Genomic DNA, 14,616 nt, shown 5'->3' with positions numbered 1-14,616 from the left:
TCTTCAAGTCGAAAGCAGGATCGCAGCCATGCAATCTCCATGTTGTGTTCAAAGGGTCTTCCATCCTGCAGTGCCCTTTTCGCGCAAAGATCTCACCGTATCATGATTGATGTTTCGTTACATGGGTAACACATCGTACTGACATGCGAAAACCACCACCACAGGAACGACGGTTCTTCGCCCAACCGCTGTCAGAAAAGTCGAAAGCCCCATACATAGCAGCGCGGAACGCAGGCTACAAACCCGCCAGCTCGTACGGGTAAGTGAGTTCCTGGCTCTGCTCTGCTCTGCTCTGCTCTGCTCTGCTCTGCTCTGCTCTGCTCTGCTCTGCTCTGCTCCGCACGTATTACTATACCTTCCAGCTGCATCAGCCAGGCAAGGGCAAAAGCGACGGGCAAACTAATCGTGCAAGCTACCCATCTCCAGAGCCGACGGCAAATTCACAGACCCGCGCGAAGCCATCAGCATCAACAAATGGCCTACATCCTCGCACGCGTCCGCAGCCATTCTGCCACCCATCCTGTCCGAAGCACGCGGCCAAATCCACACCTTTCAGCGCCAAGTTCAAGCATTCACGGCGCAACTCCTGGAACTCATCGCCCTGGCTCTGGGCCTCCCTGTCACGACGTTTACCCGGAACCATGATCCCGAGAGGGAGAACTTTGACAACTTCGAATTGATGCACTACCCGCCTGTCGCTGCGTGCGCCGGGAGTGGTGCTGGGCTTACTTCCGACGCCTCGCCCGCATACCGCATCTCCCCACATACCGACTGGGGCACATTGACTCTGCTGTTCCAGTCCGCCGTGGGGGGCCTCGAAGTCCGGCCGCCAAAATACACGTCGGCCAGGCTTTCGTTATCGACCGAGAAATGGACGCCCGCGCCCGCCCTGCGCGACAAAATCCTCGTCAATATAGGTGACATGCTGGAGTTCTGGACGGCGGGCAAGCTGAAGAGTACGTGGCATAGAGTGGTCCCTACGGCCGCAGATGGAAGTTTGGATAGATATACTTTTGCCTATTTCTTGCATCCGGACAAGGACTGCGTGCTGGTGCCTATGGCTGGGATGGAAAAGGAGGGTTGGGTGCCGAGATATGAGGGCGTCGGGAGGACGGCCGAGACACATATCCATGCGAGGATTCAGGCTGTCCACGGTGGGAAGAAGAAATATGATGACGGCGAGCCCATGGAAAACGCCATGGCGGATATCGTGGCACGGGCATGAGTCCTCCCAAGAAGATATGTGCGGCTCAACCTTTGCTGGTTGTCATCACTCTCCAGAGATGACTGCAACTCAATAACAATAGACAAGCCTGTGTGCTTCAAATGTGGCTTGAAACGTGAAAATATGGTCCTTGTACAACTTGTCTCGAGACACATCGACTTGCCCGTACAGAGTAGAGAGCCGCTTGCGAATGTGCAGATCTTGGACAATGAGGTTTAATTGCTGCCAGCGTCAGAAATCAGAGATGCCGGTACAATATTAGATATACAGCCTTTCAACTCCGACGCTACCCTAGTTATACAATAATATCCCTCAGAGCTGGTACGTAAAGCTTTATTGACACACGATAGATATCGAGGAGAGAACCGGTTGTAATGTGGCTGATGTAGAGGGCCGTAGAGGGCCTCGACGCTCTGCCCGCGCGGCACCTACTGAAGAGGTTGCGGTTCGAACAGGGCTTGAACCACATCCTCGGATGTATGCGGTAGACTCTGCGCGAGTGCTTGCCAATGGGCACTCTGCCCGCAGCTAGGCGGCTGCGTCCAAGGACGGCGGCCAAGAGGTATACGATTGCGCTTTGTAAGCGCACCAGTATCCAAAGATGGTTCCGGAACGGAGGTGCTCCCGTAGTACCGTGGTTTTGAGTCCGGCAGTGAGCGACGGTAAGCCCTGGCACTCGACAACACGAGGATCGCCATGTTCGAACAACGAGGATGAGGAATCAAATATGCATATTGTACATCCCTTCTTCACACTCCGGACCGCCAAATTCAACCCCGCAATCGCCTCAGTCCCGAACCGATTTTCCCGAGTCCAGCGTGGATATGGGCCCGCTTCGCAGTGAAGCCTTTCTTCGACTTGGAGTCGTGTCCTGCTTGAAGCGCCGCAGATTGGAAGTTTTCCAGTTGTTTAGCTTGCCATGATTGCCAGCGCTGTTGACTGACATGCATCTGCTTTGTGAGTTTGGTATGCATGCTACACACCGGCGACGCTGGTGATGAGGGTGAGGTTGAGTATGTTTTCGAGGTGATAGTCGAGGCGCTTGAGCTGGATGAGGTCGGCATCTCCTTTAGGGTACGGAGCGATGAGAGGGAGGCTGAGTGCGAGCGCGATATCGTTTGAGGACGTTCCATGGTCGGTGATGAGAGGGACGACATTTTGCTTGAAGTATTTTGGAGAGTTATGAGATAGTGATCAGATGTTAGGCCCTACAGTATTTGTAAAATATTTGTGGCTGAGCGTCCTGGTTGACGATTGCAAACCGATGGTGTGAGAGATGCTCTACTGTTCGACGGTCTGGGATCCAACACCTACTCTGTGAATGAGATAGCCCGTGGTTTATCTAGTGCTCAAAAGTCCAAGGTTCAGGATGGTAACGGCACTAAATAGGATAGTTCTCCATTGCGCCATTCTGGAGTCGACCTATCTGGCCGAGCAATCGCCTACCTTCCTCACAGAGGCATGTCTCAAGCACTAGTCCAGCGTAACGGTACGAAGGAATTGCATAACAGGCTCGACAGGTTAATACTTTCTCCACGATTAGCCAGGCGGAAAAGGCCATTGCTGTGAGCCATAGGCTACATTTGAGATCTGCTGATCGCAGAGATAAAACTAAATGGCGGGCACGGATACCGTATGCGGAAACTCGAGAGAAAGAGGAACTGTCGAAGAAGAGTCGCGGGGACATCGGTAGGGTTGCAGTCGACCAAGACCGGAAAATTACTCGTTGCGGCCTCCAAAGCGAGTGCTGGGATCTGGAAGTAGCGGCGATTGATAATGATGCGCGGCCTTAACCTCCGCATCCCCCAAAGTACGATTGAGCCGTCTATGCTTGCGAAGGTCTTCGAGAAGTACGACAACCGCGAGGCTTGGAAGGGGACCAAAGGCGGCCGTGTCCTGCACCTCCCATGCGAGTTAAGTCCGTGGACGTGACATAATGCTTGTGACCAGGACCCATGACACAGGCGTCGAGCGGCAATACCCAACCAGAGGATTTTTCTACGCTTCGCAAAAGGTGCTTGTTTGAGGGAATAAGCAGGCCTCGTTCAGTCCAGGTGGACCACGGAGGCAAGAGACGTGCCGTGCATAGGACATGATATAAAACAAAGCGCGAGCAGGTCGTGTGAGATGATAGACTTGACGACCGTTTCACAGGCTCAAGTGCGCAAAACGATTTGCGATGTAAGGAAGGCTCAGTGGAATGTGTCCCACGCATGATGGGTAGTCTCATTTTCAGATTGTTGCCAAAGAAAGAGCAGAAGATCCTCAGGGTGTGCATTGGGATTGCCAATGTCATCTTCATGCTAGGGACGAAGAAGGGCGGAGGTCGATGGGATTGAGGCTTGACAGCAGAATGATCGACCTTGGCTCGAGGGGGCAGTCATTGCTCTTCGCGATCGTGTTGGCGGCGAGGGTTTGACGCCGCATGAGTGTGTTGCTGGGTGACGGGGACTGAGTGGGCTTCTGAAGGTCCATGCAGGGGCTAGTGTCAACAGAAGCGCACGCGCCATCTGTTCAGGAGAGCCTCATCCTTCTTGAATTTTTGACACCAGAGTCAAGAACATCACCGTGAGAACAGCACAACAGTTCATCAGTCGAGTCGCAGGTTTTGGAAAGGAAAGAATTATTCTGGGTAGCCTCAAGTTCAAGATGGTGAGTTCTTGCCTCCCATTCGTCCATTCACCTTCCGCTGAGTTGCGCAACCTTGACTAAACACACTCTTTCGTCCACCAACAAACACACCCGCCGTCTCACCCTCTACTTTCCTGCGGCTTCTCTCTGCTACAAAGTCGAAACCACTATATTCTTCTATCCGTAATGGCTAACACTTCATCTTCTGCTGGTCAGACGTCAACCAACTACAAAGAGGCCTTTTCGCTGTACGACAAGCGCGGGAACGGACGTGTTGCCCTCGAGTCTCTCGGAGACCTTCTACGCGCATGCGGTCAAAATCCTACCCTCGCTGAGATTCGAGACCTGGAGAAGCAAGTCGGCGGCGACTGTAAGAAGCGACGGACATTTCCAGCCGACAGCAGAAGCTAACACAGTGTGCAGTTGACTTTGACTCGTTTCAGAAAGTGCTCAATCGACCTGGCGGCTTCAGAGACCCTGGCGAACCCGAAGAATACTGTCGCGGCTTCCAAGTTTTTGACAAAGATATGACGGGATTCATCGGAGTGGGACAACTGAGATACATCTTGACCAACCTCGGCGAGAAGATGAGCGACGAGGAGGTTGATGAGTTGTTGAAGGCGGTCGACACAAGCAGTGGGGAGATAAACTACATGGAACTCGTCAGGACGATCCTCGCAAATTGAGACAACTACTCTGATTCCACTTATGAGCAGCGACAAATGTCATGGCATGAACTTGAACGCATGGTTTTTGGGTGTTGGCGTAACAACGAGCAAGGGCACAGTTGGTTTCCAAGTCAGATTGCCATGCGAAAGGCCGGGCAGAACCTGACGCTCCAAGGGTATCAAAATGCCAAATAAACACTGCACGATGTCCACGTCCTATTTTTGTTCCGCCCAGGCAGGAGTTGCCGGTTCCTTGCCCCCTACCATTTCCGCCGTGCTGAGCAGACCACCAGGGAGCAGATAGAGAGGCCTTGCTCGTCCCTCCGCATTCGCCCAATGAGCCTCGTCTAGACTGTATCCTAGGACTAGTTTGCATCTGGCACACTTGAGCAACGTTCTTCTCTCGAATCCATCTTCCCTTCGAATTATGACGGGTTTGCGTTGCGGTGCAACGTTGAGCATAACAGAACTCGCTGTCTGCGCACTTCCTAGCTCAATTTCATCAGACCTAGTTATGTCGACGGGCGGAGCCAGAATCAGGGCGGCGTCTTGCACGGGTTCCTGCCGCCGAGGAAGGGTTTGTAGGTCATGCTTCGTGCTCAAGACGAGTGTGGTGCAGAGGCAGTGGTAGGTGTGGATTGGCGTTGGCGGTGTTTCCTCGGCCATCGAGAGCGACGCGACGTGGAAGTGAGACTGAGTGAGGTCAAAGTGAAGATCAAGTGAGGGTCAATTTCAGACAGAGGACAATTGCCGGGTATTCCGCTGCGTATTTCCACCTTGCTTGCTACCTGTACGAGTAAGAGTCGTACCTGATCGCACGGCTCTGTACTCCATACACAGTCAGTGCTTGCAGTCGTTGTGGCCCCTCACAAATTCTTTGGCGAATGTCCGGGCTGTGTTCCGCAGCTGCGGGATTATCAACTCTCGCCTAATCTTCGTCTTCTCGACGTCACCGTTTCCCGAAAGACCCATTAACCATTCGAGGCAACTTTGCGCGTCTCGCTCGCGGTGACTCGATTCAACACGAGAGCCACTTCCCCGGGCTTACTACAGCCATGTATGTCTCCTGAATTGTGGTTCTATCGACCTTTGACGCGCGGTCGCAATGCCTCCCTTCATACCGAGAAAGAGGTCGTCCGTATCGCCACCCACTGCCTCTCAACCGGCACCTACGAAGCGGGCAAAACTCGCAGATGTGCTAGATGCAGAGGCGAGGAATGTACCGGGTCTTGAAAGGAAGGAGACCTTCTCTATCGGAGGAAGCGACGATTCCGATTCCGCTCTGAGCGATGTCGACAGCGATCAATTCGAGGAGGTCCCCTACGAAAGCAAGCGGTCCTCTGCTCCTGTTCAAAAGCACGAGGATGACGAAGAGGAAGACATAGAGTGGGAAGACGCTGCCAATCACAAACGGGAGGACGAGAATCTACCAGACTACAAGCCGCAGTCGGATGGCCCAATCGAGATTACGTTGCGCAAGCGGGACGATGACGGAGAGAACTGGCTTGAGCAGGCAGCGGCCAACATGAAGAAGGGTCCTTCGAAACGGGACAAGCAAGTTAGGATTTGCACTCATCAGCTACACGTACAGTTCCTGCTCTGGCATAACGCCATTCGGAATAGGTGGGTATCAGACAGGGAAGTGCAGCAGATTCTTGTCCAAAGCTTACCATCTCCAATCAAGAAAGAAGTCGACAAATGGAAGAGACGCAGCGGACTGGCATTGGCAGAGGAGTCTAAAGTAAAAGCGAACGCAGCCAAAAGTAAGGGTCGAGGGAAGCAAGTGGCGGCTGACCTTTGTCGTGAGCGAGAATGGGGCAGACCGAGCCAGCGCCTCGAACAGGGACAACCAGACATGAGCAATGGCGATCCTCTGATATTGCTGTTGAAAGTGTTAGCCGCTTACTGGAAGAAGAACTTTTCAATTACAGCCCCAGGCCTGCGGAAAGGCGGTTATGGCACTATACGAGAACGTAAACAGATTGTTCAATCCCTACAGAACGACGAATATGACCCCGAACGTCACGGCGAACGGATTATGCATGTTCACGAATTCCGTGAGCTTGCCGGGAAGCTCGAAGGCTCGAGGGACGTCGGCGCACAGCTGTTTACAGCGCTTCTCAGAGGTCTGGGCATCGAAGCGAGGCTGGTGGCGAGTCTGCAACCCTGCGGCTATGGCTGGACAAAGGCCGAACAGAGGCTGCCAAGGAAACCCGCTCAAGCAGTTGCTGCCGATACATCATCAGAGGAGTCCGATTCGGCTGATGTCAGGTCTATATCGGAGATCACGACAAGCAGAGGACATCCAAAGAACAGGGGCAACACTACCACCACTAGAATAGCCGCTGAGTCGGACGAAGACGACGAATCCATCATTGACGTGACTCCGTCTCGGAAAAAGAAGCATTCTCAGAAATACGATCGCGATCACCCGTTCCCTATCTACTGGACTGAAGCCATTTCTCCTGTTACAAACAAAGTCTTCCCCGTTTCGCCCCTCGTCCTCAGTACTCCGGTAGCCACAACGCCAGACACCCTTGGAGCGTTTGAACCCCGTGGTATCAAGGCGGAAAAGACAAAGACAGTTATGGCCTATGTAATCGCATACTCCTCTGATGGGACAGCTAAAGATGTAACAGTACGATATCTCAAAAAGCACATCTGGCCTGGCAAAACTAAAGGCTTCCGCTATCCAATTGAAAAGATTCCAATCTACAACAAACACGGCAAAGTAAAGCGATACGAAGACTACGACTGGTTCAAACGTCTCATGAGCTTCTATGCCCGGCCCGACTTACTAAGAACCCCTGTCGATGATATAGAGGACGCGACCGACCTGGCTCCCCAACGAAACGAGCAGAAAGACGTGAGCCATAGTGTTGACACGCTCCAATCACTCAAATCCTCGGCCGACTTCGTCCTCGAACGCTTCCTCCGCCGTGAAGAGGCTCTCCGCACAAACGCCACACCCGTACGTACGTTCATCTCCGGAAAAGGCGACAAACTGAAGCACGAGCCTGTTTACCGCCGCGCAGACGTGGAACGCTGCTTGACTGCCGAGTCATGGCACAAAGAAGGTCGGCGCCCTAAGAACGGAGAAGCACCGTTGAAACTCGTGCCTGTCCGCGCGGTGACGATAACTCGAAAACGCGAAGCCGAAGAACATGAGCGTGTGACGGGTGAAAAACAGATGCAGGGGCTTTATAGCTGGGATCAGACCGAGTATATCGTCCCGCCACCGATTGTCGACGGTAAAATCCCCAAGAACGCCTATGGCAATATCGACTGCTTCGTGCCCAGCATGGTGCCCAGAGGCGCAGTGCACATTCCTCTTCGCGGGACCGTGCGCATCTGCAAGAAGCTCGAGATCGATTTCGCCGAGGCCGTCACTGGCTTTGAGTTTGGGAACAAGCGCGCTGTGCCCGTGTGCACAGGTGTGGTCGTGGCGAAAGAGAATGCACGAGCCGTCACGGATGCCTGGCACGAGTACAATGAGGTGCAGAGGGCGAAAGAAGAGAAGAAACTAGAGGCAATTGTCTTGGACACGTGGAGAAAGTTTGTGATAGGGCTCAGGATTAGGGAAAGGGTCAAAGAGACATACGGAGAGGATGCCATCGACGAGTGGATCACTGGGAGGAGTGCCGGGCAGCCAATGATCGTGGAGAGTGACCATGAAGTTTCTGTGGCACAGCAAGGTGGTGACCCTGCTGAGGACGATGATGCTGGAGGAGGGTTCTTTCCCGACTCCGACGAGGAGCATTCCGGTAGCGATCTCGAGATTGGGTATCATCCCAATGACGACCGAGACATCGAAGCACCACACATGCTGCAACATTCTAGCTCGAAGGTGCCAGAACGAGCGGGTGAAGCTCACTATCCGACTCCACAATCCGTCTCTCCTCTCGAACCCCCACTCCGTCGGCAGCGACCAGGGCGGTTGCGTCTCGAAGAAGATGAGGACGATGAGATCTCCGATCTCTCTTCTGCGCCGCTCAGCAGTATCAATACTTCCAGAAGCAGCTCCGAGGCAGCCGTAGCCAACAGCGTTGTTGACGATGGTGAATCGAGTAGAAGGATACAAGATTCGAGCGACAGCGAGATGAATGGCGTGAGTGACGATGACAGCAGTGACGACGAGTCAGAGGGTTATAAGCCTTCTCGACTCAAAGCTCGCACCAAACCCAAGACTCCTAGGCGTACAGGACGACCCCGTGGCAGTACCCCCAAATCAACACCTCAATCCGCAGGGCAACAGAGACTGACACGGACGAGCACAAGAGTCAGGAAGGAACCCAATGCGTCTGCTTCAACGAGAAAAGAAGCAGACGATGAAGGTGAAGATGAAGAATCACGAACTACAACCATCTCAAGACGGAGATCCAAACCAACGTCCAACCGAGCAACGCCGAAGAGGCGCACGTTGAGGAGTAACAGCACTGTTGTGACGAGTCCGTACTTTGACATTTGATCAGAACACTGGATGAAGGCGTGAAGATTAGCGGACAATCAGTCTGTGTTGAACTGTGCGAGAGCCAGATAGAATACTGTGGACACGATATGCCCTCGACCTGTTGGGACGACATTCTTCACCGCTCGATGTGAATAGGCCGAGACTATTCCAACCGCCGTTGATCAGCCGGTTCAGTTACGGAGGGCTGTAGTTACGCAGTCACTATCATAGTACGGTGTACGAGCCTTTAGTGGCGCTCCGCTGTTGCAGACAATGCCGATCTAGTAATGTGTGCTCCTGCCCAAGCTGGTACAGTACACAATACAGAGTACCTATGCTTGCATGCGCCGACGGTCGAACAGCGGCGGCGCAAATATCCTCTGCTGCCCGTGAAGCACGCCCCTCCACAGTACTCCATGGGGCCTGGAGCTGGCACGCTTGCTCAACGAAGGTGGAGTTCAATGTGATACTCAGTAGTGAACGCGCCCGGTGTCCGATACCGAGAGGGGCCGAAGGAGTGCATTTGAAACTATACTGCGTACTGTGTACTTTTTACGAGTGGCTTCGGTTCAAAAAAAAGTCTCTTCCTCTTTCCCTTGCTGGATACAGTCGTTCCCGAAACTGTCCTCCCCTTTGCTGACACATTGCAACTTCCTTTCACGGAAGCTAGTGAAATAAGTGGGTCGCCGCACTAATCCTGATTCGGCGCATAACTTGTCTACTGCCACAGTGAATCATTTACGGAGTGTTTTGCTAGTATCAAATGGATGTTACCGTACGATTCCCGGAAAGAATCAGCCTGCTGCATGCGTTACACTATTATGTGGTATGAGTGTTCTTATCCTATATCCAGATCTGTGCTGCAATCCCCAGAATGGCTTTATGTAGAAAGTAGAAGCAGGCTCCTCTACGAATGGATAGAGCAAAGGCGTAATGGGGTAGATCCAGGCTGCCAACACACTGGAGCACCTTGTACAATTTCGGAATATTAAACAGAATGACTATGGCCGCCTCGTTTGTTTTCGGAGATATTTGCCAATCAACATCTTTGCCTCGTGGTCTCATTTCTCAAAGATGTAGGCACGAAGCTTACATTAAATCTCAACAGCACTAGGTTGTTGAAAATCTGGCCCTAGTGCGTTGTATCTCAACGCCCGCGCTGGAACCCTGAGGTAAGTTAGGCATTACCGTAAGCCCCGTCGAATACCGAAGTCGCCGGAATTCGCAAATGTTGTAAGATCCGCATCTGCGTGGCCTCGAGATGTTCAACTCTCATTCTGAGATCCTCGACCGCTGAGACCGTGTTTCTGGAGCTTTCCGATTCCACCAACAAAGTGAGAGCATCTACCTCAGGTTCTTGCTCCTGAGACATCAACTCTGGCGTAGAGCTCATCACAGCTCTTGGTAGGGAAGAGGATGATCGGGTATTGAATATTACGCCGTCGATAGATGCGCCACTTAGAGTGATTCCTGCGCTTCCGAGCACTGGAACTGGACTATCATTGAGACGATTGTGATATTCCTGCGCCACTGGAGAGAAGCCAACACCCTCATCTTCACTGCTTGGCGTCTCACGACTAGTTAGGCATGTTCCTGGCCCCTCTTGCAGATGTTGCATGCGTTCTGCTGTGTGCAAACTGGTGCTATTCGTCAAAAGTCGACGTTGGACTTTCCGACCTCTTCTGGCAATGTTGCGGATGTGACATTTGAAAATGAACGTGGCATATGGGAGCTCGTCGAGATACGGCGTACGTATTCTGCAGCCTCCGCCTCTTTTACGCTTCCTCAGATTTTGGTTTCCAAGTCGAACACCGCCAAACCCTATTTTTTCCATCAGGTCGGACTCTTGAGGTATATTTGCCATCTTCTCGCACGTATATACGTCGATCCTCACGGCGTACGGCTCGGCCATAAATTCCGTTGGCGCATCAAAAAGAAAATCTTTTGTCTCCCATTTCGCGTCCTGATTTAGATACTCGCAAGAAGCTATAGTAAACCGCGGCCACTGGCTCGAAGGAACTTCTGGAGTGAACGGAGTACCATTGATACGGTCAACTTGAGGCTTATCACCAAAGAGAACTACCCTGCGTCACATTTCAGCCGTCGAGCTACCTCCGTTGACAGAATAATAAGGCTTACACTTGTAGGTGAGGATGAACCACAGATTCACACCATAGGCGTATCCGAAATCTTTGGCCACTTCTTGGCAGGACATTGGTAGTTGCTCTATATCGCCTGCTCTCCTTCGTGCTCTTCTCTGGCAACGTTTTCCAGCGTTGACATGACCTGACCTGTATGTGACATCGGAGACGGCGCAAGCTTGGCATGATCAGACGGAGCGATTGCTTGCTAATCTGATCTATGTCAATTTGGCGTTGTGACGGCTTCTATTCAAGCGCAATGCTGCAAATGGTGAGCAGGGAGCTGCAATAGCATTTACATTGTTGTCCCTGCGTCCCATATCTTGGCATCATGTGACTCTTATCCTCTTGTGACTTTTGGCATATGATGCTTGGCATCTTCTCACTGTTGCTCAATGTGACATGCAGCAATCTCTAGAGTGGCGCAATATTCGACTACTGAGAGTAGTGTTACAGGATTGAGGCCCTTGATTAATGTGACATTATCTTGTCAAGTAGTATATGCACCACCTTCTTGTGATCGCCCCTCGATACAGCTTGCAGCGCATTGCAATAGCGTTCTCCCAGCGCATGGACATCCGCCCCCGCCTCGAGAAGCATCTTGCACTACCGGTCCACTCCCTTTGATACTGTACGAGGTACGAGGTGCCCAGGACTTACTGTGTACTCTGGACGACGGCCACAGAGAAGGTCATGGATGCTGGGCGAAGGATCTCGTCACTTTGGTTATGATGATGCCATGCACCGATAACAGGCAGAGCCTGCAGCCTGCAGGTGGGTGTGTGGAGAGGCTCAGTCGAGGGCCTGCGAGACGGACGAGTGAAGAGACGAAAACCTGCATGTCTCACTCTAGCAGCACTAGCGATGTTAGCGAGGTGCGGGGCGCAATTGCTGGCCAGGCACCGCACGGCAATTGGCAATTGCCCGGTTAAGCTTTTGCGGGCTTCCATCATCTGATCACCAATGACGACCATTAACCAGTGACCTCGTCACGCAACATTTTTCCTGGCTCCATGTTCCTGCTTTCTGGCCCTCTGCCACATCCGTGCCGCATGTGCACAATCCTCGAGTCCCACGTCGTTCCTAAAGCTCGTCCAGAACAACATTGGAATTGTACTGAGTAGGATTATGACTGCCACCACGAAGCTCTCAAAAGTACTGTGTACGGTGCACATAAAAGTTTACGCATTTGCACTACGCCGTTCATGGCTGTCACTCGCCCGTGGACCTGCTTTTCTGCACTATCGAAAGTTGAGCCCAACGCGCTCCTCCGCAAGTGGCGTTTGCATCGGCGCTTGCCTGCATCTTATCGATTGGCTGCCGTTGAGCAGTGATAGGAACCGATGGGCAAAACTTTGCAAGCTCACAGAGCTCTTCACCTTCGTCATAGCTGCTCCACGATCTGGGTGCGAGCTGATGAATGGGCACACAGTACCCCGTAACATCAGCTCGGGCGACCCAGAACTGTGGTGATGGCCGCGGCGCTGCTAAACCCTGCGAATGTTGCTCCCTGTTCTCGTGCAGCTCGAGCCATTGCGATGCAACATACTCAGCACTCCTTCAACTTGTTGGGTGAGCTACGGAATGTGGCTGCTTCGGAGCCCGATAGTTTTCCAAACTGTGCGGATGGCTCGAACCCGGCTCGGAGAGATCCTATGTGGCTTGCTCGGAGTCCCTACATGGCAGTTCCTGTCGCATCCTTCTTCCAGCTGTGCCAGCCGTGATGTGCACCCTCGTTGCTGCGTCCCTTCATCCGGTTGGATGCACACTTCGGTGCCTTCGGCAGCCTCCAGAAAGACAAGGCTTCTTAGCACCTGACACGCTACCCTCTTCGACTAGCGGCAGACCCTTCGACCTCTGAGTGGATGGGAAGTACCCAGTACCTGCTTGGTCCAGGTGCTGTTCACTTGTGGACTGGGTAGCTCCACCCAGTTTAACCCTCGTGGCCGGCAAAACCGAGTGCGACCTTGCAGTATCCACCCCTGCCGACGTTCTACTCCACTATGACATGATGCTGTGAGGAACAGGCTTGGTTGCATGGGAACGATACAGCACGCTGCCAGATCCCCGGAGACATCACGACCTGTTCTGTACGGAACAGGTGGAGAGCAGCCTTTACTGTGGTACAGTCGTCCTGCTCGCATGACAGGGTCGACGAACAAAGAGCATGACCGAGGAAAAGTGGGCAGTGGTGCCCTCCATCCAAGGTCCAGTCCTACAAAACCGTGCATATCCCATTCAGCGGCTGTGCAGCTTCTCTTTCACTTGTCCAGCCCGTCACCGAACAGATCAAGCATACAGAGCTCCTTCGCTAAGGCTCTAGACGTTCGCTTCCTTACTTCACACTCGCGCTGTAGCATATCCGCGAAACACCTCGTCTTCAACATGAAGGTTGCACCACTCTGGGCCATCGTTGGCCTCGCCAGCGCCACCAACACTTGGAGCGACTGGGGCAGCAGTGCAGCAGCTACTACAACGACGAGTGAGTCCTCTCCCCCAAGATGACAGGGCATGGACGAGACCAAGATGTCCAAAGTGTCCGTGTTCGCCATCCGCAGGCTTCTGCCAGATCGAATGTCCAAAGTTTGTTCGGCGTCTAACATCTTCACAGCAACATCTACGACTCCTTCACCTACTTGGTCGGACTGTGAGCTCGATCCCACCCAGCTTTCACAGCGTACGCCAGTCTCGATTGATAATCTGACACCTTCTAGGGACCAGCTCAAGCAGCACGACGACGACGACGACGACCACCACCACCACCACCACCGTCGAGTCATCCTGGTCTGATTGTGAGCATTATCATCCTCCTATCCAGGTCGCATTGAAGACCTGTCTAGGACAATATTCCAAGATTGATTCTAACCACTCAATAGGGACCACCACCACAAGTGCAACCCCCGTTGTTGAAACCAGCACGACCGTCTGGAATGATTGTAGGTGTCCCGTGACTGCCTTTCCCTTGTGGCCCCGTCTTCCCCCCCAACTACGACATTATCTAACAGGGCTTTCGTAGGGACCACTACGACGAGTCCTGCGCCCGTTATTGAAACCACTTCGACCGTTTGGAACGATTGTAGGTGACCCGTGCCTCCCGAATGGCTGTCCTTTCTGCGATCATCCCTTCCTTGCTTCCAGCTTCGACATTGTCTAACAGGCTTTCGCAGGGACTACGTCGACAGCCCCGGCTCCAGCGCCCGTCTCATCCTCTTCTGTTTGGAACGATTGGACAAGCATCGCCGAGACTTCATACGTCCCTGCTCCCGTTGAGAGCACCCCATCGCCAGTCGCGAGTTGGAACGATTGGACAAGCACCGTTGAGACTTCGTACACTCCTGCTGCCGTTGAAAGCACGCCAGCTCCAGTCGCCAGTTGGAATGATTGGACAAGCACCGTTGAGACTTCGTACACTCCTGCTCCCGTGGAGAGCACACCAGCGCCAGTCGCGAGTTGGAGTGATTGGACAAGCACGGTCGAGACTTCTTATGTCCCTGCTCCCGT

General features: G+C 53.0%; 5 protein-coding genes across 5 annotated transcripts in view; 4 read left to right on the top strand and 1 right to left on the bottom strand.

The window, feature by feature from the left end:
* Positions 1-143: 143 nt before the first annotated feature.
* On the top strand, positions 144-1,225 carry G647_09508 (uncharacterized protein; the record flags this gene model as incomplete). The annotated part of the gene is made up of 2 exons (XM_008725502.1): positions 144-259; positions 427-1,225. 2 exons carry the CDS (start codon positions 144-146, stop codon positions 1,223-1,225), a joined length of 915 nt encoding a protein of 304 aa, XP_008723724.1.
* A 2,817-nt stretch (positions 1,226-4,042) lies between these two features.
* G647_09507 (uncharacterized protein) lies at positions 4,043-4,542 on the top strand (the record flags this gene model as incomplete). The annotated part of the gene is made up of 2 exons (XM_008725501.1): positions 4,043-4,226; positions 4,280-4,542. 2 exons carry the CDS (start codon positions 4,043-4,045, stop codon positions 4,540-4,542), a joined length of 447 nt encoding a protein of 148 aa, XP_008723723.1.
* Positions 4,543-4,740: 198 nt separating this feature from the next.
* G647_09506 (uncharacterized protein) lies at positions 4,741-5,190 on the bottom strand (the record flags this gene model as incomplete). Its single annotated transcript, XM_008725500.1, has 1 exon — positions 4,741-5,190. The coding sequence occupies one exon, from the start codon at positions 5,188-5,190 to the stop codon at positions 4,741-4,743; it is 450 nt and encodes a 149-aa protein (XP_008723722.1).
* Positions 5,191-5,629: 439 nt separating this feature from the next.
* On the top strand, positions 5,630-8,992 carry G647_09505 (uncharacterized protein; the record flags this gene model as incomplete). Its single annotated transcript, XM_008725499.1, has 1 exon — positions 5,630-8,992. The coding sequence occupies one exon, from the start codon at positions 5,630-5,632 to the stop codon at positions 8,990-8,992; it is 3,363 nt and encodes a 1,120-aa protein (XP_008723721.1).
* Positions 8,993-13,500: 4,508 nt separating this feature from the next.
* The window catches only part of G647_09504 (uncharacterized protein), a gene marked incomplete at both ends in the record, with an annotated part of 1,438 nt that continues 322 nt past the window's right edge, over positions 13,501-14,616 (top strand). The window contains 6 exons of the mRNA XM_008725498.1: positions 13,501-13,597; positions 13,727-13,762; positions 13,830-13,907; positions 13,992-14,051; positions 14,132-14,191; positions 14,283-14,570. Coding sequence (XP_008723720.1) covers positions 13,501-13,597; positions 13,727-13,762; positions 13,830-13,907; positions 13,992-14,051; positions 14,132-14,191; positions 14,283-14,570 — 619 coding nt within the window. The remainder of the gene's footprint in view (positions 13,598-13,726; positions 13,763-13,829; positions 13,908-13,991; positions 14,052-14,131; positions 14,192-14,282; positions 14,571-14,616) is intronic.

The sequence above is a fragment of the Cladophialophora carrionii genome, assembly GCF_000365165.1.
Source record: "Cladophialophora carrionii CBS 160.54 unplaced genomic scaffold supercont1.10, whole genome shotgun sequence".
In the NCBI taxonomy this organism is placed as follows: domain Eukaryota; kingdom Fungi; phylum Ascomycota; class Eurotiomycetes; order Chaetothyriales; family Herpotrichiellaceae; genus Cladophialophora; species Cladophialophora carrionii.
This window is presented reverse-complemented; position numbering and strand designations above follow the sequence as displayed.